The sequence below is a fragment of the Diuraphis noxia genome, unplaced genomic scaffold (genome assembly GCF_037042655.1).
Source record: "Diuraphis noxia isolate RWA-SAM2 unplaced genomic scaffold, SU_Dnox_SAM2 contig0003, whole genome shotgun sequence".
In the NCBI taxonomy this organism is placed as follows: Eukaryota; Metazoa; Arthropoda; class Insecta; order Hemiptera; family Aphididae; genus Diuraphis; species Diuraphis noxia.
This window is the reverse complement of record NW_028301713.1, coordinates 59,178,281-59,205,328: the sequence shown is the minus strand read 5'-3', so window position 1 is coordinate 59,205,328 and position 27,048 is coordinate 59,178,281. Positions and strand designations below refer to the sequence as shown.

Below are 27,048 nucleotides of genomic sequence, written 5' to 3'. Positions count from 1 at the left end.
ACGTATTATCAAAATATATAGTAAAATGAACAAACGCGTTAAAAAATGTATGTCATCAAAATAAAGTAGAATTGCAATTATTAAATTGTTGAGCGAAATCGTATAATTCAGTTCAAAAAAGCCATAAATACATAGATGCAATCATCGGGTTGACGTTTTACCCTACGCATTCACTCGTGTTCGAAGTCAAGGACGTATGTTTTTAAAATAGAACAGACAGAAAATGTGTTTTAATCCGTAACACCAAGATAAATTTACACCTAAATTTCTTGTACAAAATTAAACAGTGACTTAATTTTAAAATAATTACTTTCGTTTTATTATGGAATGTTCGTTATATGTATGGTTTTATTTTTCGGCATAATACAATGCCTATAAAATACAATAAGAGTAAAATTATAAATACTTGTGATTTAATCAGAATGGAATTTTAAGCTGGAACTGGAATACACTTTTAGAGCACACGAATTATGTGTCCATACTAGTTGTATTCCTTATATAATAGCATGCAGACGCTCTCATACATTGTTTATGTTAATTATTATAAACCAACTGATCGATCGAAAAACTAGCAACCCTTAATAGGTAACCCATAACTCATTTAAATTCTATACTTTAAAATTATTAAGTGAGGTGATTTTGTTACAAACACAAATGCATTTGTAATCAAAAATGAATATTTTATATCAATAAATATCGTGTCTCATTTTTCTTCACTTCCCCCGATTATGTTTAATAATTTTCTAATGATTCATTATAGAAACATTTTTTATTTTTGTTAAAAATTATTTAAATACACTAGTTAGGGAAAAAAATTTGTATTAATAATTTTTTATAATTTATATTCTCATTATAAAGTACGCATGTATTATATGATTATTTAAAGTGTTTACCTGTAGTTACTGTATTTTGTAGATAAAAAAACAGATGGCATTAATTATTATTAATCATGAATAAGAACAGTATGTTATACTTAAGAGCTGCTTTTAAAAATTGATGATAACTTTTTAAAATAACTTTAATAAACGATATTTAGATTTGAATTAGTTTTCATACCACACAAAACTAAAATAAGTATAGAAAACTTTGGGTTAAAAATATATCATAAGTTAAATCTTACTTAAAGTTTGAGGTGAACTGGAATAAAACCAATTAGGAATGCGATGGATTGGATGACGTGAATAAAATCGCACAGACAATAATTATTAAACTATAAAAATATGAACCCGTCCGACAGCCACTACAGTGTTAAACAGCATAAAAAGAAATGACGCTTAGTATTCTGTCACCATGTTGCCGCGTGAATACGCAGGCTGGTCTATAATAACCTTGAGACGACTACACCACAATAATAATTGACCTTATTTATTATTATAAAAATAAGATTGTTAATATTATAGCCATATTAAAAGCGGAAGGACGAGCTTTATTTAAACACAATATCCATGTGTATATTAGTGTTTCGTTATTATTCCGTTTTTCCTTCTTTTGCGCCAAAAAAAAAAAAAAAACGATTGAATTTCATCCAAGCATTATAAAACTTGGAGGGTGTGTTTAAAGCGTCATAAAATGTATAATATGTTTGAAGAAATAAAAAATATTGATGAACCTATTAATATAGTATATTATAATATTAGACAGGGTCTTGACATTGTTGTGCGACAAAAACGATGTGGATTATGTTGGAACTACATCGATCTCCACCATTTTTGTCACGCGTGATTTGGAAGACCCTGTATACCTACACTATTTATGTATTTCAATATCTAACAGGCAAGTGCCCTGATACATGAAGTATATATATTACGTAACAGATATAATAATTATATAACAATTTTATAATACATTATTTTATACCTACAGGTAAATATTATAATAATTTGTAATTTTATAATACATTATTTTATACCTACATGGTACTAAAGCAGTATCTTTCAATATTCGGCACCTAACTCATACGAAAAAAAAATATAATATGACGGCACTAAATTCAATTGCACACGAGAAAGTTTTAAATGCAAATATTCCACATTTAATCCTTCCACAGCGATATTATGTAATATTCTTTGTTGAAATGTGATAGTAAATTATTAATACATTTTTTCATTGTAAAACTTTGCACAATACTAATATTTACCAATGATAAGTGGTTGGTTGTGTTTAAAATGTTCCACGTTTTTATATAATATCGACATTTGATGGAAAACCATTTAACGTAATAATGAGTAATTAATACTGTATTCGTGAGTGCATACTCCATACTCATTACCGTGAGCTATTTACAATAATAAATAATAATACTACAGTATAATAAGAGTCTGGTTCTATAAACAATATAATAATCTAATATATTATACTATAGTACGATGGCCCGGTAGCGTACGTCGTTTGACTAATGCTCAACCATTTCAACCATTTATGTTTCCATTTCTGTTTAGTATTAGATCTGTTTCTCCCTCAATATGGTTTGTATGTAAATAATATTAATAGCTATTTTAGTACGCTTGAAGTATTATTAAGAAATTAACCTCACAAGTTATTCCTAATATAAAATAATAAATTAGAGAATTTACAAGTGTTCATTTTTTTTATTATCATATTATTTCTAAATGATGGACCAACACAATATAATATTGTTGTATATTATTAAATGTAATGTTTTTTTGTTATTAACATTTTAACTAAATGTATATATTCAACATTGTATGTACTACGATATACGATGAACCGATATAAGATTTATTTCCTAATTAATATTCGATCTTGTTTAAGTGACAAATTTCATTAAAACAAAGACGGAAATCACACTCCACACTTCATCATAATATGCCATATTGCCATGTGCATATACCTAATCGTTCCTGGTTTATTTATATACAATTAGTAGTTTATGAGTAAATAGTAAACAAATATTACAACATATCTGTCATAACTAATTCCAACCTATCTAATTTAATCGAATTCGGATTTGTGAAAAATATATTATTCAAACAATAAAGCGGTAACAATGAACGTTCACGCTGAAACGACTCCAGATAAATACTGACTGAATATTACACCAGATGATGTACACATTTACAGTTCATGAAGTATTATGAATTTATGATATAGTAACTTGACGTATATACATATTATATTTACGAAATGACGGTTTTAAGGTTTTATTAACGGACTTTGTGTTACAAACAATTTAAATTTAAACGTCAATAAATTGGTATACTACAGATAATGGTACAAATCGAGGAGTGTGCAAAAAAATATTACCAATTAATAACTGTATGAAAATTGATGCAATTATATTGGCCTGCATGCACATATCCGATGTGATAAACTGGAAACCACGGTATAGGAAAAGGAATATAAAAACTACACGAGAATAAAATTTCTTTTTTAAGTATTTGAGCCCGTGAAATTATAAGTGAATTTTAAATTATAAATTATAAAAATATAAATTATATAATCGTATATATATATATAGAGAGAGAGAGATTAGTATAAAAACAACAAGGTGTAACAACTGTTACTATAACAACAATCGTTTCATTTCATTTTCACTATATGCTGAAATATTTCACAAAAAGTGAAACATTGAAATTTTTTCCAACACAAATATTTATGATAATTTATCGATAGCCTAACCAGAGAAAATCACTAATGAGTAGTTAACGATTGTTTTTCGTAATGTTATAAAATTGTGAAAGTAACTTATGACGATTATAGGTAAAAAACTTATTAAAAAAATAAAAATAATTATAATACTGAAATATTTCATGATTTTAGATTTCATAAAATTTTCTAACACTAATTATCATTACTTTCTATAGGCTATACTGTATAATATTATAGCTTTAGACGTTAGTGTAATGTTTAAATAAAATATGATTATGATAGCTTAAACTCAAATTGGCATAGTAAATAGGTCATTATAAACTTACTAAATTTAATTTTGAAGCGAATTATAAGTATTTTAAAATTGTAAATTGTATGTATAAATTAAAATAGTTATAAATCGCTTCAAAATTAAAATATAATAAAAAGCCCATGAGATCGTCTAAATTACATTCTTACCTTTAAATTTTATAAGAGATCTAAAATGCACTCTAGTTTTTAAACTAACCGAGTTTAACGTGATCTACTGAGTGTAAAATGTGCTATATTATACATTTATAAGACGGGACAACACATGCGGATATAAACTATAAAGTCCTTTTAAGGTATATTTGTTATTATTAATTTCTAAGACAAATTATGTTTTAGGGCTACTTATATTAAGAAATATTATTTTTTATGTTGATATTTATCATAAAATATAAACCTAAATAAAATATAAAAACAACATAAAGTTAAAAAATATATATTAGGAGAAGTATTCGCAACATAGTTCCTTCTCCGGTCCTCGATACCATAGAAAATATATATATATATATATATATATATATATATATATATATATATTAACGGATAATTAATAATGATTTATAACATTTATAATTGATTTCTAATTAAGCTTGTTCATGTAATATAATTATTAATTATTTAGAACACATAAATAAATAATACAAAATAAAATAATATAATATAATATCTATATCGATAAAAATATTGTCGTTAATGTTGTTAGTAAATTATAATCTTCATAATATATTTTAATTTTAAGATGTTTGTTACTCGTTGTTTGAAGTTTGACAGATTTGTTATCAATATTTCATCGCTCAACTTTCGTAACAATACTACTTTGTGTTATTTAAAATACCTCTTCACATCAGTTTATGATGTAATAAATTTGTTAATAATAACATTGCATGCCATATACATTATAGGTAAAATATTTAATATACATCATTACAGCTCATACCCAATAAGATTAACAAATTAATAAGTAAAAGTTATCTGTTGAAAAGTAATGCATTTGTGCAGAAATAATACAGCAAAACAAAATATCGTTCGATCAGAATCCAAAAACACGGATTACAGTAAAATAAAGTAACAACTGACCCAATATTTGGTTCTTTGTTTAATAAGAGATTAATTTTATTTAAATTTTTTTTTAAGATTCGCGTTATGTTTCAGTGTTCTATAAATCTGAAATACTATAACACTAAACTCTGATACCTTACTAGAAAAATATCTTGGAAAAAAATGTATAAATTCCCTAAATTTTTAGTTTAAAGTTAACAATAAAATATTTAAAAAAAAATAAATACTAGTAATTACTAAATTACTATTATAATTAGTGTATTATTATTTCAAAAAATTTAAATACGATGGTTATTGAATCATCCCAAAAAATAGAACACATTTTTAATCTATTGTTTAAACATTAAATTATAATTATTAACTGTATCTGTACATATGTTTCTTTCGACATTAAAATTGTTAAGTAAATTATGATCATTTTTAATTTGTAATATTTTACATCCCTAATCATAAATCGGTTGTAATTTAAATGTAAAAAACAAACGAGTACACAATGTACACATACAATATTTTTACCTTTAATTTTTATAATGGGTTAATTATTTACTCTAATTAAACCTTAAAACACAAAATGTATTTTGCTTAATACAGATATACCATGTTTTAGGTACAATTATAGACTGTAACAACATACACACCATGCACTATGCAGGTAAGATGCCCTATAAAATAAAATTTAAAAAAACAACAACAAATAATTATTATATTTGAAGTTAATACAAAAGCAATGAATGAGTATTTGACATATTTCATAAATAAACAAGTTAGTATTATTTTCCTTCCTAAATTTTATAATTATTATTGTATATTTATATAATTGAAGCATAGCATGAAAATTTAAAAAAAAACCTAATGAATCAACAATACAATGGTTATTTTAAAATTTTAAGCTTACTATATTATATAACTAATAATTACTATCATTAATTACCTTTAGATCATAAACCATGATATCAAGTCCTTTAAAATCCAATTATCATACTCCTTTTAAATCTGTTAGTATATTTGTAGTATAATAATAATTGTAAGTTGTTGTTTTAAATTTGTTCAAATAATTTAAATGTTATAACTTATAATCAATGAACAATTTGTTACGTTAACAATATTTAAATTTTGTCTACAACTGTATTTTATAATAGAGTAGGTATGAAATCGTTCATGTTTTAAATGGTAGAAATAATAATTTTTTGGATTATGACTAAAACAATATTAGTATTTCAATGCGACAATGCACCTATGTTATTAATATTTCAATGTTCAAATGTTTCAATGTTTAGAATGTTCATTATATAAAATATTAAATTATACTTTTAGAAAACTGATTGTTTTAAATCAGAACTTAAATTTAATCAATTAATATTAGATAATATTTTACACACGATAGATGAGAAACGAGACGAGACAAGACGAGAATATAATAATATAATACACGTTCACAATCATTATAAATTATACAATTTCTCAATTGAAACATGATATATTTTTAGTTTTTACCTTGTTCAATAGTCTCACGTGGTTTCATACGTCCCTTGCCGAAACACATTTTTAACGTCTTCATTCCCCAAGTGTTTCTGTGCTTATTACGTACTGAACACGGTGCATCACTTCGCATTTTCATGAAAAATAAAGTTAATATAATCTATATTTATTCACAACAGCGCAATAGCTCACGCAGTGCGATCATATGCATAAATGATATCTTACAAAAAAAACTTTGTAAAAAATTACAAAAGAAAAAAAAGAACGATCATGTGTTTTAAAGTCAGTTTGTCAAGTATTAATGTCGGTTTTATAGGTAAACGTTGAAAAAACAAACCGGTACGATTCACTTCTCATCGTGTTGACTGTTCAATTCACATTAAGCTTTTCTCATTTCACGCACCTGCCAGTTATCTGCCTAACAAATTTAACCAGTCAATAATTTAGCGATTAGATAACAACAAGAAGATTAATAAAATTACCCAGATTATTTAAGTTTTTATTCTGATATTAAATATAAGTTTAAAAGTGTATAGTATAGTATTATTATGGTGTATATAAAATATTGTGGTTATAACATATACAGCTTAGTTTGTATTATTTTAATACTTAATAAGAGTTAAAATATTTTTTACTAAGTATAGATTTGTTTATTTTGCTTTGAATGAACTCTGGAAAATTGTATAACATTGAATTTCAAAATAACTAATGAGTCGGTAATATACAACGGGTGGTTAAGAGGATGTCAGCGCACTATTTATCTTTTCTCTCTAGCCCACGCTCAACATAGACAAAATGCATTTACGCAGAATCATTTTTTCTACGTTTTTTAGTAATCTTAGAGTAAAAACACATGCTACAAAAAGAAAGAGGTTAATATTTTTGAGGGAATGCCATCAATTTTATATTTTATTGTTATTTGAATTTCAAAATAAACAAAAAAAAATCGTAAATTTAAATGATATTTAAATGATATTTAGACAAATCTATACGTCATTCCCTCAACAATATTATTCTCTATATTTTTTGTAATGTATTATTTTACTCTAAGACTATTTAAAATCATATAAAAATGATTCTGCGTAAATGCGTTTTAGATTCTGAACGAAGTGATGAATGTATTTTCTATGTTGAGCGTGGGCCTGAGGCAGAAAACAAGTAATTCACTGATATCCTCTTAATTATAACGGTTGTTTTAATTATAAAATTTAAAGACAAGTAGCAGCGATAAACCATTGTGTTTGAAAAAAACAATTGGAAATATTTTAAATAACCTAACTAGAACTGTTCAATATATCAATAAAACAAATTTATAATAATACAACATATAATTTGAAAACCAATAATAACTAAAAGTTTAAAAACAATAAATATAAATCAGTTCAAAAGTATTAACAGTATGCATAAGACTAAGAGATTGGAGAATAATTCAATAATCATAATATATCTTGCCTTGTCAGATGTTATAAATTAAAAGTCACAGGTCGTTAATTTATTTCAATTATGTAAATATGAATGTACATTTTATATAGCCATAATATCAAAAGCATTACATATTGTATGGCATACGTATACCTATGCAATATTTATTTTAAAAGGCAATTGTAAAATATGGTTGATGATCTAAAATTTAAATAATAGGTGATTGATCGATTGATGAAAACAAAATTAATAAAATAAGTTTAGTGAATATTTTAATACTATAATTATGATATTTAGAAGCTTTTTAATGTATATATAAATACTTCTCGACTAATATGATCCAATAGAAATTGTAAAATAGATTTTATTAAAAAAAATTTTTTATTTGGGGGGGGGGAGAAGAGGTCTCAAAATTAGATTTATAAAAAGTTAAGCGTACATGTCTACATGTAAATAAAGTAGTATAGGTACTCTAGCTACTTTTAAAATGTAGCATCCCTAACATTTTAATAAAACTTACATAATCATGGCGGTGGGGGGTTAAAAGTTTACATAACAATTCGTCCCATGCGTTCCCCTTTAAAAAAGAAGTAGGGGTACGCTAGCATAATATCCAAAATATTAGTTGAGGTACTCAGTCCCCCCGCATCCCCCCCCCCAAGACAACCACTGTACCTAATACATTTAGTCCATACATTATCTATACTACCTATAAACATTATACACCCATTATTCCAGGTTATACAAGAGTATTAAATTAAAAATAATATTCTATTATACTTAATTGTAAACACGTTTTATTGGATAAATATTGAGTTAGTGATCCCTCAAACATAGTTTAGTGGCCATAATTGGTCCATTAAATTTTATTGAACCATTAAATCATACAATATTCATGCAATCCAGTATATATATAATATTTCATAGAGCTGAACTGTAATTATAATTAGTTAGGTTATATCAAGTCAAAAACAATTATTTCAAACTAAAATTTAAAAAGAAACATAATTTTTTCATTATCCATGTGTTTGTTTTACTTTCGATAATTTTGCTAATTGATCGATAACGTTGTTAATAGTAAGTTACTTTAATGTCGTTATTAAGGCTAAGCAAGTTCTTTCGTTGTAGACTGTATATTTGTATTGTAATTAGGATCTGAAAAAGTTTTATATTATTGTATACTCGGATAATGATAAAAATAATAATCCATAATGTTAATTTTTTCTTCGGTTCATTATATAGAATATTGCCAGTTTACCATAATCCGTAGGTCTTATTTTCTGTTTAATTATAATCTTTTACATTGGAATCGGTGTAATATAAAATTAATATGTTATCGAAATAAATTACAAAAATTAACAAATATTACGAATGTCTATAAACTACTCAAAAATAATCAATATATTTTGAAAATTATTCCATGTATAAAAAATTCTAATATAAAAATTTCATGAATAATGAAAATTTCAAGTGTCTATAACTATTCGTTTTTGAATAACAATCAAAAACAAAAAAATTTATTTGGTCAAAAATTGGGTTTGAGTAAAAATTTTAAATTTATTTTTTGTTTTATGAAATTATTGTTGAAAATACTGAGAACGTTTCAATTATAACCTCGCCGAGCAGAATACCAACGTAGTTCACTCTTCAAACAAAATAAATGATATTTAACCTGGAAATCTAATCATTTCACTTCTCTCGTATTATAAGTGATGACAAAAGACACACACGCTGGCACGCTGCACGTAATTTTAAAATCGAAACTTTCTTCGCTCCACTAAGAAACTATAAAATTAATATTTCGATGGGGTCACTAAAGTGGTCCCATCACCTCATAATGCACAGGGAAATCAGCCGGAGACTGGACTATATGCCTGTACCGTATAAATGAGTGCTGCAGGATCGTCGTAGGTATATTATCGACATCACTGCAGTTTGCGTATTAGGTTTATATGATTATATATTATGTATAATACATAACGTCCGTGGAGCTTAAGGCGGCGTTTAAAAATTAGAATGACAAACGAAAATCGCACTCTAAGGGTAGGCCAACCCATATATATATATATATATATATATATATATATATATAATATATATAATATATATAATATATACATCACATATTGGGGGAAACATATATTTAAGCCTAATGCGCCGTGTTTATCTTTAACCGGCGGCAGTCGGCCGCGGTGTTGTTGTTTTTCCAGCCCCTTGTTTTCCGCGGGATCAACGCGCGCGGATTTGGGAGGGACGGTTGTTGCAGTGTGATACACTTTATACATATAGCTGCGAGCGCGTGTGAGTATGCGATGAATAAAGACAAAAAAAAAAAACGGAACTGGCGCAGGGAGGGGTGTACGTCCAGAATAAGACGGAAATATCGTGAGTCATCGAACGCCGCGCCGACGGCCTGCCGGTCTGCGTATTAATAGAGAGCGAGCGCAAAGGGACCTCCCACACACATATAGATATGCACACGAGCGGGATGCACATAAATGGACCTCTTCCGGCCGGTCCCTCGGTGACAAAAACAAAAGGTTTTCACGCAGCCGGACAACAGTGTTTTCTGCTCTTTATATCATTGTTCACACACACCATGTCACCATTTGTAGGTATATTATAATTTATAATCGTACTACATATTATTATATAATGATATGTATTTGAACGTAATTAATCTATAAGCCACCTAGGGCCCAAAAGTTGCTGCCTAAAAACATAAAAATTCATTTGTATTTTAAAAACACAAACGTTTAACCTAAAATAAATTCCCGTAAAAATTATTTAATGAATGATGATCTATCTGACAACACGATAGGAATAGACACTCTACATAAGTCTGTAAAGTTGTGCTTGAATTATTTGTTTGCTATTCAAATTAATAATCGCCACTTATGAACACACAAATATATATAGGTTACATCTACGGAGAAAAAAGTGGGCAAGTATATAGTTATAGCATACAAGCGGCGGTGTTGGGGCGTGGCCCGACAGCCTGCATATACGCCCTAAAAAGGACTCGGAACGAACTTAAAAAAGCGTCGATGTTGGTGCGTGACAGTGGCGCCGATCACCTAATTTATCAATGATATATGTCATAGTAGATTTTATAGCGGGGGGGCCCACCAAGAGGTACTGGGGCCTGGTTTTGGTTAGGTTGTGAAAAAATTAGGGTGGGGGCAGACCCCAGAGGGGCCTCTGAATGTACGATGTCATAGTATTTTTTAAACACTTCGGCGCCACTGGTGCGTGATATAACAACTAAACTAAGTTCTACAGTGCGGAATACTGGGACGATAGGTTATTAATTCTAATGCTATACTGCGTATTGAGACTAGTAATTGTACAGATCCTCACCTATAGCAATACGGCAGAGGGACTTGGAGGTTTACCACATCTATTAAGTTATTAATAAACAAACTAATAAGTTCAACTTTTGAAACCCAAGTCAGATCTGTATAGCTATGTGGCTGTAAACAGTTATTTAAAAAAAAACCCTTCTTATAAGTTTTGTATGTTTGTTATTATTACACAAATAATGAATAAACTAAAAAGATACTGTCTACTGCGGTATCACATTTATACGCAGATACATTTAACCTAACGTATCATATCATACTTGATATACATACATATAATATTCGCAGATAAAGAATAATTTTTTGTACAATTTATCAAACTATTTTATGTAAATGTAATCCTTGTAATAGATAATATACAATATATATTGTTTTATAATCCACCTTTAAAAATTATCCCCCTTTATATTTTCACTTTACTTTGTTTTTTAATTTTTATTGTAAGACATTATCTTTTTTAAAAATTTATTTTTCTCACCAAGTTTAGTTAAGTACTCTTATCGATGATAAAGTTTCACCTCAGTGAAGAGTTTTCTATTTTTTTGTATGTAATTTTCACTATTGGAGTATTAATTAAGTTAGCAATAAAGAAAAATATTATTACTATTTTATTGTAGGTACCTAATATTAGTAATATGACTTGGTTGCTCAGATCGCTATTATTTACTTCGGAAAATAAAAATTAACATTTAGCATTCATAAAACGCGTTAAACGAAATACCCAAACGCGTTCTAATATTTTGAGTTCTATTAGATCTGTTCTCTGCTCATATAATTATTATGTAATAATGTATTATTTTTACCATAGCAAATTATCGATTATTTCCGAAACACAATTATATAATATTTAGGAATTTAAATTTAGATTAAAGTAACATAATTATTTCCAAGTTGTACAAAGATAGAAAAGTTGTATAATATATAGCATGCTTGATACAAATAAACAAACAGAAATTACCTATGTCATATCTATAGTAGTATAAATTGTGTTGTATATTTGATATATTTATAGAACACAGTTTATTGTCCTGTAATTATGTAATTCATTCGGTTCGTCGATGTGTCACTCTCATTGCTTAATTTTAATAAATTCCTAAAATAGAACATTCGTTATTGATTATAATTAAGTAGGTATTTATGAATTAGGCGTGTGTAAAAATTAACATCATCGTCATGTTAAACTTGTAAAATATCTTAAGTGCTAGACTTATATATTTTTAAGTTATGACTTCAATAAAATATTAAGTGCAGTGGAGTCACGACTCGTGATACGTCGAAATTGAAGGGAGATAAAAAATGATTTTGAGGAATAAATTATTCGAAATACTTTACTCAAATGTAACCAAAGCTGCCTTTGGAGGTATAAAAAATAAATCGAGTCATCAAGTTTTTCGTGTTTATTGTGACTCGACTGCATTACTAATAAAGAATATAATACATACAATAGGTATTTAAAAAATATGTTTATCCGCTATTTAACACTCGATTCGTATTTTTAATCGGACTCAATTATTTAATAATTCCCAAACCTTCTTGTGTAAAAAAAAATAAGCATGCATCATCCATCATTATGAAACTAATTCGTTTGAAGCAACCAACAGCTAAAATAAAAAAATTAAAGTATTTTTCTGTATGATGGTTTTAAATATTTTTGAAATATAGGTAATTATTATAGGCAATCACTTTTTGGCATAAACATAAAGTATAGATTAATGCGTTATACAATGAATTATATTACTTATAAAAAATTTTAAAACGAATCGAGGGAGACATGAATCTGCACTTAACAACTCTCCCCTTATGGTTTATGCGTATCTAATTGAATCGTTATATAAGCGATACTTCATTTCATTGGTTTTAAACTTTTAAATGGAACTTTCATAACACTTCTGAAATTTGATCTCATATAAAATCATATATTAATGCTGTTCTATTCTAGCATTTTTACTTTAAGTATAGGTTCATACAATATTGTATATAGATATTATTAATATATTATATTATTGCCTTCTACACAACTTCCTATTCTTACACACATAATCCATATTTCAATTTTTTATAGTGTCATATTAGATTCTGAGCGGAGCGATGAATGTATTGATTTTACCATGATGTGTGTTTTTTTTTTTTTGTGTGTCTGTCATCACGTTTTGGGGCAATAAAAATGCTTCGATTTTCGACGTCAGTACCTCGTACGATCAGAAAATGAATCTAGTTAGTACTTTGAGCGGTCAAAGTAAAAAATATTTTTCTAAATAATCGGGATAAACAAACTAAAAATTAAGGGGAAAACGGGAAATTTTACGCACACTCAGTTTTCGACAAAATCGATTTTGGTTTTTGATGTAACTTTAAAACAAATGACCATAGATACATGAAATTTTCACCGAATGGTTATATAAGTATATTCTATCTACCATGCAATTTTCAAAAAATTTTGACTTAAGTTGAATTATATTATTTTGTAATTCGTAATTGTAATTTTAATTGAAATTGTTGAAACTAATTGTATCCACAAAGTTTAAATAAAAATAAAAGTTGAATTATTTATATGCATATGTAATTTTCGATCATTATTACTTTTTTTAAAATTAATATCGATAAAAATGTATTTGTTTCGTAGAAAAGCTTGAAAATTTAATTCAAGACACCTAACATATCGTTACAATAGCAGTTGAAAAATAAAATAAATTCATAGACACGTTTTTTTTTTTTTTATAAGCATTCCAAGTTTGAATTTTGACAAAATATGTAAAAATTATTAAAAGTAGCAAATTATTTTAAGCTAGAAATTCATAAAAAATTTTCTTTTTTAATCTAAGATTTAAAAATTTAATACAATTTTCCTAATAAGTTTGTCAATCTTTATAAAAAAAAAAATAAAATAAAATAATTTTCAAAATATTTTGATTTGTTTTGAGCTGTTTACTGACATTTTAATTTTTCAGCTTTTTAGTATTTTTTTCTATAAATATCGATAAAAATGTATTTGTTGAATAGAAAAGCTTGAAAATTTTATTCAAAGACGCTTAACATATTTTAACAATAGCAGTTAAATAGTATTAAAAATACATAGGTACGATAAGCATTTAAAGTTCAAATTTTAACTAAATACGTAAAAATTACGGCAATGTTCAAATTATCTATATATAAAAATTCGCAAATTGTTTTAAGCTAGAAATTCATAAGAATTGTTCTTTTTAAATCTAAGATTGATAATTTTCGATAATCTATCAGATAAACCGTCTCCGCTCAGAATTGTTTTTCGTATACAATGATATAATATTATTGGATTCGAATTTAATTCCATCCATTACAGTAATCAACTTGGAACCTACTGTACAACAAAGTGACATCCACGACTTACCCGCTTTTTTTTTAAATGCGTATATATACACAAATCCCATTTTCTTTAGTAAAACTGTAGAAATATACAGAAAAGTTTTTTATCCAGTCCATTCAATAGTTAATAATGACTCAGTATTTTTAATGATATAATATTAAACAAATTTAAATGGGTGCGTATTAATAAAAAATAATTAATACTATATTATAAACATATTTATCTCGTTTAATATAGTCACAAACTTTTTACTTTTGAAAAAATGTATTTACTTTTCACTTCAAATTTTCCATAAGAATAATACATTAGTAAATATCAAATTGTACCTTAGAGCTACAATGCATAACTTAACATAAATGTGTACTTTATATACCTACTCTAGTTAACTTCCATACGTTACACTACGGCTACAATAAATTGTAATGTAGGTATAAGGTATTAAGATATATTTTATACTATTACTACGAATATTTCATAAAATATTGATAAAAGTTTATTGACCCTGTGGTGGCTCATAATAAGTGATGTGAAACCAATTACTTTAATTACAACATGCCGTCGATGAAAAATTCAAAAGTAAGCTTAAAAAAAAAATGACATTATTATTACAGGCTTTGATACCAATGAACTCTTTTTATGAATAAAAAAAAAGGTTATTTAACTATTAGAGATGAGTGGATATTATTATACTTCGCAACAGAAAAAAATGTTTTTGACGCCAGTGAGAGTATGTTATATTACAAATTGCAAAATAAAAACAATTGCCACAGATTCACAGAGTTCAATCGTTCGCGACATTCATGATTTCAGGTTTGTGTCATTTAAAATAGAATTTCCCCCTCTATGGGTCTAGGCATACCATGATAATATACAGTATCACCTATTATTACGTTATAATATTTTTATCAGTGAAGTGTGCGCAGACTCCAGTATAATAATTTAAAATACTAATCGCAAAACTCCTGCAACAGTGTAGTATGGTATCGACATATTATTATTATCGTTTGTGTGTGTTTATCTGCGTGCGGTCGGATAAAACATTAAAGCGACACGACAGCTTTTTATCGCAAATCGTTCTCTGTGTACACCGGCGGCGGTGGTGTTGAACACACTCGCACGTGCCAGTTTGTCTGCACGTGTAAGCTCTTCGCCACCGGGCGACAAATAATGTGAGCCAACCGATGATAATGAGTCATCCTGCGCATACTGCTGGGTGTGTGCAGTGTAAATAGGGACTAGGGAGGTTCGACTTTTAAAAATATCCGCAGCGCATGTGGCGTGTACAATAATATAACCGTGTGTTCGTGTGTACAAAGAATTTAAATATAATATATTTATAACATCCGAGCTAGATTGAAACGAAACGTATGTGTGTACTGCATACAATTATATAATGACATTATTGATCGTACGTTATTGCTGTGCGAATACGATGCAAGAATGCCCTACACGTGTCGGACTCTAAAAGTTGAATACCGTCATAACAAAAATAATTTGAATCTGTGTAGCAGGTAACGATTAACGATATTCGTCAAAGATATCTATGAAATTACTTATCTCTGTCCTAGCTCTATAGCTAATATTCAACAAAGGTGTAGCCATGCTTGGATTGAAAGCGGGTAAGAGGCCCATAGACCCGGGCACAAGATGACGTATATCGAACATTAGTGTGAGCCCTCGATGGTGGGTAGTACGATTCCTATAATGCATGGATAATGGATATATTATTAATTATTATTATTTGGCCCCACAACTAAAATTATTTTGCTCCGACTTGTGTGTAAGTATACTTGATAGAGAAAAAAATACCTTAAGTCTTAGTTTTAGGTCCAGTCAACATTCAATACGTTAGGTTAAGTTATTAATAGTAATCAACTACTAATTAGTGTATTAACTAAGAGTTAATAGTTGATCCAAAGAAAAATATTAACTTAACTCGGTTAAAATAGTTTGTTCATTATTTTAGTAAATTTTATAAAACTCCAAATTTTTTTAAACAATTAACGATTTCGTATTACGAGTATAATATAATATTTAGAGTTAGGATGTTTATGCCTTTTGAATTTTTTTTTCTATAGGTACAATGCTATATAATCCTACCTAAAAAATCGTTTCATGCCCCCTTGATGCAGAATATTCTTATTTTATGTTGCATTTTTTTACATTTTAAGCTGTAAATCCATTTTTTTTTTTAATGTCATTTTCGACATTTTAAGTCATTTTTTGTATTATATTATATTATACAATGTGGGGCATTTTTCTCGAATTTTAAATTAAAACCAAGTTTGGAATCAAATTCATTTTTTTTTAAATTTGTAAAACCTAACTTTGGATTTGGATTTACTGTTTGAGACTTTGGGTGTTATGTATTGTCAATATAATATTGGTAAAACAAGTGCTCTTTCAAATATACGCCGACCATACACGCTTATCAAACGTTCTTTCTATCGAGGATTATGTTTATAAATTGTATGGAAAAAATCTGATAGACACGTTTTCAGGGCATTTGTTTAGGGAATTTTCACTCTTTTTTAGGACATTTTTGCATTTTTTTAGGGCATTTTTGTGTTGTTTTTAGGTCGTCAACATCCTAATTCTAATAATATTAATATTCTAAATCAGGAACCATTACAGTGTTATAATATATAATAGTTTAATACAAATTACAAATTTCTAATGACCACAAAAAACTATTTCAAAAAAAGCATTAAAACTCTACGAGTCTATACAGAGTGTCCCCCGAGGATTTACCCATTGCGATATCTCACGAAATAATGGAGATATCAAAAAAAGATTCACAGGAATAAGAACTACAATTATTTCATTTCAAAATTTATTTTAATGTTTTGTAAAAAATTTACAAAATATATTTTTTTATTTAATTATTTCCAAAAAAATTAAAGATAGCCATTTTGTAGTGTTTATTTTTCTGAAAACATTGATGTTTCAAAATTTTATTTCCATTACTTTCCTGATTTTTGATAGTTATTCTAGGTTTGATGAAATAAAATATGATTATAAATTTATAACTATTAGGAACACGGAGAGTATTCGGCCGGCTGTATGGGAATGCGCGCGGCGCGGCGGGTCACATGTTTGTTAACATTATGTTGTTAAATAATTCCCAATTTTTCTCGAAACTAAAAAAATTATTAAAAATTAGGAAATTAACGAAAATAAAATTTTGAAACGTCAATATTTTCAGAAAAATAAACTCTAGAAAATGGCTATCTTTACTTTTTTTTGGAAATAATTAAATATAAAAATATATTTTTTAACTTTTTTACCAAGACATTAAAAAATGAAACAATTATAGTTCTTATCCCTGTGAGTTTTATTACCAAACCAGAATTTCGATACTGCCATTATTTCGAGAGATATGGCAATGGATAAATCTTCACGGGACACCCTGTATATTAAAATAAATATTGTGTTTCGCCTCCTTATAGTTTTTTCTGGAAAGATTTATTTTGGGCGAAGCAATTCCCGCCCAGATTAATATTGTTCATTGTAATAAATACAGCCTACAGAGATGGGATTTATTTATAATATAAAAGTAATGTATACATATATAAATATGTAATAAAATTAGCAAAATATATAATAAATATTTTAAAAATATGAAATTAAATCTGAACAATTTCAAATCATCGGAAATTAGAAAAATATAGTATTTTAAATTTCTTAAATTTAATTATTTTTTGCAATATTAACTTTAAAATTTAAATAGTTAATGGTTATTGTATTATTATTTGATAACGATTAACTTATATTTAAATGTTTTAAATTATGATTTGATTCAACTAACTCAAAATATTTGTTTCAAAAACTTACCCACCGTTGCACATTTAAACGGTGTCCCACGAGGGTTTACCCATCGTGATATCTCCTAAGATAATAAATATGTATTTCATAAATCTGTTTTTTTATTAGACTTACATAGTAAAGGGTTACATCCTACGTGTATTTTATTTTTTAATTACATAAATTTTTTTTAGTTCAGATAAAAGTGGATATAACTTTTAAATGGTATTTATTCTGAAAGTGTATATCAGAATAATACGTTCGAATAATTATAAATTATTAAGTTATTAATTTTGCGTTAATTTAATTTTTTTTTATTATTATTTACCTTAAAAGAACATGTGTTTATATTATAATATTATAGAATTGTAAAATTGATTTTGTCAAAAACTGATTTTTTGGTTAATAATTATTCTACTTAATTTTATACTTTGTTCTTCCTAATTATTAAAAGTGTTTCGGGAATTTCGTGCTTTTTATCTCCCATTAAGTACCACCTATAGAATCTAGATCAAGTTTTCTTTCAGAAACCATTATCAATATAGAAGATGTAAGCAAATGTTCTTTTCCAAAATGTGATGATAAAAAAAAATACAAATCATTGAAAAATTAATACATTCCTAGCACCACTCAGAATCTAATATATTTAAAAAATTGAGGTTGAGGTTATTAAATCAAACTTCACCATACGACATTGCGATGTTATTATTAAAATTATATAAAAATAACGTTCTCAAAAACAAAAACAAGCAGAAAAAAATGTAGGTAATTTTAAAAATCAAAGATTCTTTTTATGTGAAATTTTTTTTTTAAAACATTGTATATTATAATATATATTATTATTATTTTATATAATATATATTTTTATTTTTCCAAAATTATGTTAATCACAATAACTATACCCTTGGCACTTCATGTTATGTCCGGGAATTTCCGAGGTTTGCTCACAATTGCAACTGTATAAAAGGTACAAATATGACATATTTGTTATGAAAATCTCGATTCAAAAAATTTTTTTTTTAAGTTCACATTCTTTTTTGTTAAATTTAATTCGAGTTTTCAAGAGCTCTTTAGTATTAGATATGCGTATTATATGCTATAGTCAGTATAGTATAATCATTGAGTCTGTGGTAGTTTATAGCGCACTTTTTTATTATTATTTTTTTTTTTTTCGTGCCATCGCCCCATTACTTTACTGCTTGTCCATTAATCATGATAGTATACGTTTCTGTGGTTGATTTTTGCAATTTAAAAGCTGTGCATTTTTTACGAGCACCATATCTTTCTTTATATAAAGCCCGGGGGTCGTAATTCTATTATGAAGTCATCCACCCCTTCTATACGATGGTGCCATAGTTTGATAAGGGTGAATGAGTCCGTGAAGCAAGGCATATGACTAATGGGCTATGTTAACACCCACGAAACCCCAACAACTGAGCCCTAATTTTTAAACACTCCATTAATATGGCCGAACTATATACCGTGCATATCTCTTACCACCGGGAATCATCCCTGGAGAATTGAACCATTTATTTTAGATACGAGTGCCGGATTTGTTTGCATGCACTATAATCTGGATATTTAAATGTAGATTTATGCACATGCGACACACAGTCACAATTGTATAATCAATTCCTTGCTACATTTGAAACTCATATAGTTATTTAATTTTATTGTGTATATATTAATTTTATAATTGAACATTTAATTTAAATTCAAAATTAGAATTGAATACAAATAGTTGCTAAATATTAGGTACCTACTATAATTAATAGTTAACTATTTACATTTTCATATTATTATTTATTGTACACTAATCCCACAACAATTAATTCGTTGTATTTTTTATGTATACCCAATAAGTGAATAACCTAGCTTCACCATGCTCATATTGATAATATAGTGAACGAACATTTTTTATGTCGTAGATACGTTTGTAAGACTGAGACAACTAGCGGGTGGATAGGATCCTCTTAATTATAATATAAATCACAGTAGTATAAAAAAAATCAATAATAAACAAATACAATAAATAAATAAAAAATAATTTGATCTACGAATTATTATATGTATAATATGAATATAACTTTAAATATTCATAAAATTATAGTTGTTTTTAACTGGTCTCTCCAATTTCGTAAATTAACATAAGTAGGTATGTTACATCGTTTAAAGAAACCAAAGTCTACTCTTCTACGGAAATTATCATAAAAGCTACCAAATTGTCATTAGGATTTAACAGATTTTTGATATACCTAGAATGACCTCTCGTATGCTACTAGTGTAACCGATAAATTTATAGTAGATAATTATATACACAAAGATCAATTTTCAAATTTCATATGCAACACTATTTATACTATAATTTATTTATAATTTCAAATAACGCAAACACGGTCTTAATAGCATAACTTATAATTTGAAACTACAGTGTTTTATTCTATGATGTATCTAGTTATCTTTTTGATCATCCTTGGCGTCGTGGAATATGTCAATATTATACAGTACCTTTTCGATCAAATATGTGCAAGCAATAAAAATGATAAAAATTGAATTACTACCTTTTTCGTTGGGGGTGGCGAAATGTACAACAAATAGCAATAACAGTTTTGCGTTGGACAACGATACTCTATGTGTATTTGTAATTTTTTTTTTTTTTTTTATTTTAAACATAAGACATTCCTAGCCTAAGGCTATCTAAATCTATGGATATTTTACAGTTTACATAATAGTTTTAACATTATAACATGATAATTAAAACAATAAAATATTTTTAAAGTACTAAGGATAATTAACAATTAATATGATTCATGATGGTTTTACCGCTTATTCGAATATCGTTGTTGCGGAGTACGACATTTCGTTAGTCCGTCCGATAAAATCAAAAAACTCAATTGGTCCATGTGCTATCATATACTCGAGTGGTACTACAGGAACTCCTAAAGGAATATATTTGTCGGACGACGCTATGAAATCAGCGTTAATATCTTTCAAACAGTGAGTGCCCAGAGAACTACCTAGGTAGTTTATAAGCCGGCGAATGAATTTAAAAAAATATTTATAGTTATATTTATATATAACTATATTTTTGATAGCACTAATCAGTAATTTTTAGTAGTTAAATGAAAAGACCTAATGTTCTCGAATTGATAACTTTAATTGTATATAATATGTTATTCACAAATAAAATAACGCCGACGTTAACACAAATTTCACCAATTTTTGGTATTTGAGAATATCTGTACCATTAGTTTTCAGTTTGGAGAAGATTAGACAAGATTTAACTAAAAATATTCATATTATGTCATATTTTTATAATTGTTAAAGAAAATCATTCAATATGGATTTATTAAATAAATATTTCTAATAAAAAAAGTTTCTATTAATGTTATATTTTGTTTATATTATAAATCATAATATTTTATTGCTCAAATGCTCAAAACTTAACTCAAAAAGTGCTCAGATATACTGCTATTTCATTATATTATATTACCCGGTAAATTTTTTTAAACATCTAAATAAGTGTATAATTAATTATAAAATATAAACATACAGCAAAATATAGTATGTATAATCTATTAGCACAGATTATATTATAATCCCTTTTCTGTAATTTACAACTGCAATAATTATCGTCCAAGATGTTTAAATATAACTAAACTAATACAATTGACTGGTGTACTTGTACTACCTAGGTAAAACCAGTTATGTTTCCGGTTGAAAAACACGTGTCTGTATTCTTTGTTACGTTTTAACTTGTACCTAACTTAGTTTTAAAATTCAAACGTTATTAGCGCATATTTGGTGATATAAGTAATATCGCAGCGCGCATTCTTGCAATTTTAAATGTTATGAAAACCGAAAACTGGCCAATTATGTTAAGCCTTCACACATGACTTACACTAGCTAGATATATCGGAAAATAGTGGCATGATATAGCCTTATAGGTATTATTAACGATTATTAAAAACTTGTTTAAATAATAACGACGGAATAAAATAAAATCCATTTCAATTTGTAGCATTCTGAAAATAGACTAAACCACAGTTTTATTGTATCCGAAATTACTGATCCATAATTTTGAATAACTAGAATTCAGAAACGTTGACCTTCGAAAAATGTTTACATGGGAATAGTAATCTTAATTATCCTAAAATATAATTTCAAATGAATAATGACTTAACAAAATGACAATAATTTGCAACAGTATTAACTATTAATTATAATAATTACAAGTCCAATAATATGAATAGTATTATATTATGTCGACACGCGATCAATAAGTTTGTCTACAAATAGGCTGGCTGTCCCAAAATGTCGGACAGTCACTTGGAATCTTTCTGTACGTTCGCAAAAATGGCATTCAATATACACATATCTGGACCGAAAATTATTCTGCACAATAAAACAATATCAGATATGTTTGTAGAGCAATTGAACAACAATCAAGGACTTTTTGGTGTAAGAAATTTAAGAATGTAAAACTCATCTTAATGGCATATAAATATAAATATTTTAATATTTATTTTAGTAACTATGTATTTATTATATTTAATTATACAGATCGACTGTTCTACTGGTAAAGAGTACAGTTATTCAAAATTGAAAAAAGACGTTTTAGCATTGGCTACTGCATTTCAAAAACATGACATTGGACACGGAGACGTTGTAATGATTACAGACTATGGCTCGTACGAAGGACAGGTAGTTATGTTAGCTGGGATTTTGATCGGTACAACTATAGCTGCATTGGATCACAGTTTAAGAAAAAGTAATACTAATGGTTTTGTACAAACGTTTCATTTATAATAAACGTCCAACGATATTTTACAGGTGTCTTGACAACGCTTATCAATGAATCCAAGCCAAGCGTTTTTTTTTGTGATACTCATAGTATAAATATAATAGCAGAGATTTTAAATACTATCACGCATCAACCGATTTTGAAGATTTCTAATATGATTCATGATGGTTTTACCGCTTATTCGAATATCGTTGTTGCGGAGTACGACATTTCGTTAGTCCGTCCGATAAAATCAAAAAACTCAATTGGTCCCTGTGCTATCATATACTCGAGTGGTACTACAGGAACTCCTAAAGGAATATATTTGTCGGACGACGCTATGAAATCAGCGTTAATATCTTTCAAACAGTGAGTGCCCAGAGAACTACCTAGGTAGTTTATAAGCCGGCGAACGAAAAAAAATAAATATATAGTTCAAATATTTTAACGTGATTAAGTTATTTTGGCATAAAATATTTCAAGGTCATTGATGGACGAACCAATTGAAAACAGATTTATGATAACATCTCCTGTATTTTGGTACACTGGAATGTTATTAATGATGCTTGGTATTCATTTTGGCAAACCAAGACTATTCTTCTCGTCGAAGTCAACCGCTGAACAAGTACTTTGTTCAATAAACAAATATAAAGTAAATACTATTATTATATGAAATGTGTTCTATAAATCATTACAAATATTATCAATTGATATTATATCATTGTATACGAAAAACGATTCTGAGTGAAGACGGTTTATCTGTTTAAGATATATTATAGCTAGATTAATAAAAATTTTTAAATCTTAGATTTAAAAAGAAAAATTGTTATGAATTTCTAGTTTAAAATAATTTGCGAATTTTCGTGATTTTCTTAATTTTTACATTAGCCTTATATTAAATTTTCAAATCTTAGATATAAAAGGAAAATTTTTTATGAATTTCTAGCATAAAATAATTTATGTATTTTCGTGATTTTTACGTATGTTGTCAAAATTCAAACTTTGAATGCTTGTAAAAAAAATTGTGACTATGAATTTATTTTATTTTTCAACTGCTATCGTTAAAATGTGTAGCCTTGTATTAAATTTTCAAGCTTTTCTACCGAACAAATAAATTTTTATCGATATTTATAGAAAAAAAAAAAACTAAAAAAGTTGAAAAATTAAAATGTCAGTAAACAGGTCAAAACAAATCTAAATATTTTGAAAATTGTATTAAATATAGAAAATGCCTATATAAACATTCAGTGAAAATTTCAAGTACCTGGGGGCATTTGTTTTAGACTTTTAGAGTTACACCAAAATAAAATCGCTAAAAGTGATATCCAGTGAAAGTCCAATGTTGTAAAAATTTAAATTTCAAATCCTCATAAAAATTTAATTTGAATTTCCGATGGACTTTTTATTTGGGATAAAGATTGAAAAATTTTTAAGGAATCTTGTATTAAATTTTCAAATCTTAGATTTAAAAAGAACATTTTTTATGAATTTCTAGCTTAAAAAAATTTGTGAATTTTTGTGAATTTTACGTATTTTGTCAAAATTAAAAATTCAAACTTCGAATGCTTATAAAAAAAAATTGTGACTATGAATTTCTTTTATTTTTCAACTGCTATTGTAAAAATATGTTAAGAGCCTTGTAATAAATTTTCAAGCTTTTCTGCCTAACAAATAAATTTTTATCGATATTAATTTAAAAAAAACTAATAATCATCGAAAATTTAAAATGCCTATAAATAGTTCAACTTAAGTCGAAAATTTTTGAAAATTGCATGGTGTATAGAATATACTTATATAACCATTCGGTGAAAATTTCATGCATCTATGGTCATTTGTTTTAAAGTTATACATCAAAAACCAAAATCGATTTTGTCGAAAACTGAGTGTGCGTAAAATTTCCCGTTTTTCCCTTAATTTTTAGTTTGTTTTTCTCGATTGTTTAAAAAAGTGTATTAAGAATTTACCCCCCCCCCCCCCCCCCCCAGAGTACCAACTAGATTCACTTTATGATCGAACGAGGTACTAAAGTCAAAAATCGAAGCACTTTTACTGCCCCAAAACGTGATGACAGACACACAAAAAAAAAAAAAAACACACATCATGGTAAAATCGCTCCGCTCAGAATCTAAAATGATAAGAAAAATAGATATTCTAATAATACGTTTATAGTATACTATTTTTTCATTATCTAATATATTATAAATTGTTTTATTTATTTATGTTTCCTTGTATAACTTGTTTTGTTATTAATTATATATCAATTATAAGGATTAGTATATAAATGTATAGTTATATATAATATTAAACTTAAAATTTCATAACTTTCAGTTACATTTTTTTGTAATTTCTCAATATGCCGTTAATTCCTGTAAATAAATTTATATACGTTTTTAATATTGTTATATTTTATGCTTTATTACCATTTACTTAAGTTTATTGATTATTTTTTTAAAGCCAACATTCCTGATGACCGGTGTTGCTGCAATGAATGAGATGATGGCTTGTCAAATGGCAAATGGTCACAAATATAATATACAGAGTTTAAGGACATGCATAGTTGGCGGATCTCCTATGCGAGCCGAATTACAAAAGAAAATTGAAAACAATCTACTACAAGGAAGGATACCAATCAAACAGGGGTACGGTGCATCAGAACAGGGTATTTTAGCCGTTTGGTCTATGGATTCAGATAAAAGTACAGTTATTGCCGGATCTGTTGGGAGACCAGCAGCTGGTATAAAAATCAGGGTGAGTCAAGACAAAAAAAAAAGTTGTTTGTAAATATTTATATCCTTATCGTTGTTATTAGATTGTTAGCTTGGAAACTGGCAATTGTGTTGGCCCCAATACTGAGGGAGAAATTCGTATTAAATCGGTTTCCAACATGATGGGCTACGTCAACGACATGAAAAAAACGATTTGTTCGTACGACGAGGACGGTTGGTTCAAAAGCGGTGATGTTGGATACTATACGGACGACTGTTGTTTGTTCATCGTCGGTCGGATTAAAGAGCTGATGATTTACAAGGACCAGAGGGTATGACGATCCGATATTCTTAACATCACGCAGTTACATACAATCGTATAGACGTATTATAGTACCTATAACCGATTTTTTTTTTCTTGAATATAAAATATGTTTATATAGATTGCGCCGTCCGACATTGAAACCGTTTTATTAAGTCATCCTGCCGTACTCGATGCCGGAGTGACGGGAAAGTTCAGTGTTGACGGAGATTTGTTGGTTGGAGTTGTTAAAGTCAAACCGGGTCAAAATGTTGAACCTGACCGACTCTTATCCTATGTCAATGGTGAGACGCTATACATTCATAGACAATATTAATGTCTTTCCGAAATGTGTTTAGTTATTCGCTATCATTTTCCCGTAAAATATCTTTCAGATAGAGTGAAAGACCATGAGAAACTGCGAGGTGGCATTGTATTCGTTGACGACTTGCCTAGATCTCCAGCTGGTAAATTGAAACGAGAAGAACTCCTAAATGTTATACAATAAATGCATACAATTTTTATGATTAATTAAAGAAAGTAATTGTTTGTCAAGATGTAGTAATTTTAACACACTTAAGTTAATATTCACAACACTTTGGTCAAGTGGCATGGACACCCATTGGTGTGACTGGTGAGGAGGGAAAAATGATATGAACTTGTAACTTAATAAATATTGGTATGATATTGACATATTGACAATATAAAAATAAAATACAATTTTTAATTTTTAGAATGTGAAATAGGCTCTTGTGTGTGACGATACTTCGTCGCAAAAAAGTGAACTTGAATAAAAATAGTTTCATTCAATATATCATTAGTATTTTTTGAATGAACCAAAGAAATTTACAGTCTTTATTTATCGATACCGA

The 27,048-nt window shown here is 27.5% G+C and overlaps 2 protein-coding genes across 4 annotated transcripts in view; one reads left to right on the top strand and one right to left on the bottom strand.

Moving 5' to 3' along the window:
• The window catches only part of LOC107165444 (dual specificity phosphatase puckered), a 40,910-nt gene extending 34,113 nt beyond the window's left edge, over positions 1–6,797 (bottom strand). The window contains exon 1 of one of the 2 annotated variants that reach the window (XM_015513710.2): positions 6,472–6,797. In XM_015513710.2, the coding sequence (XP_015369196.1) occupies positions 6,472–6,595 (124 nt within the window). In that variant the 5' untranslated portion in view covers positions 6,596–6,797. Of the gene's footprint in view, positions 1–1,120; positions 1,251–6,471 lie in introns of those variants that run through there. The other variant, XM_089222776.1, reaches the window with a different exon arrangement.
• Positions 6,798–15,928: 9,131 nt separating this feature from the next.
• LOC107170213 (uncharacterized) lies at positions 15,929–26,988 on the top strand. Of its 2 annotated transcripts, XM_089224608.1 has the most exons (9): positions 15,929–16,094; positions 22,687–22,848; positions 22,951–23,158; positions 23,221–23,539; positions 23,654–23,822; positions 25,625–25,918; positions 25,980–26,207; positions 26,319–26,481; positions 26,572–26,988. In XM_089224608.1, the coding sequence occupies exons 2-9, from the start codon at positions 22,702–22,704 to the stop codon at positions 26,682–26,684; spliced, it is 1,641 nt and encodes a 546-aa protein (XP_089080734.1). In that variant the 5' UTR covers positions 15,929–16,094; positions 22,687–22,701; the 3' UTR covers positions 26,685–26,988. The 2 variants fall into 2 exon arrangements, with proteins under 2 accessions (XP_089080734.1, XP_089080735.1); XM_089224609.1 differs by lacking the exon at positions 15,929–16,094 and having other exon boundaries at positions 22,680–22,848.
• Positions 26,989–27,048: the final 60 nt, after the last annotated feature.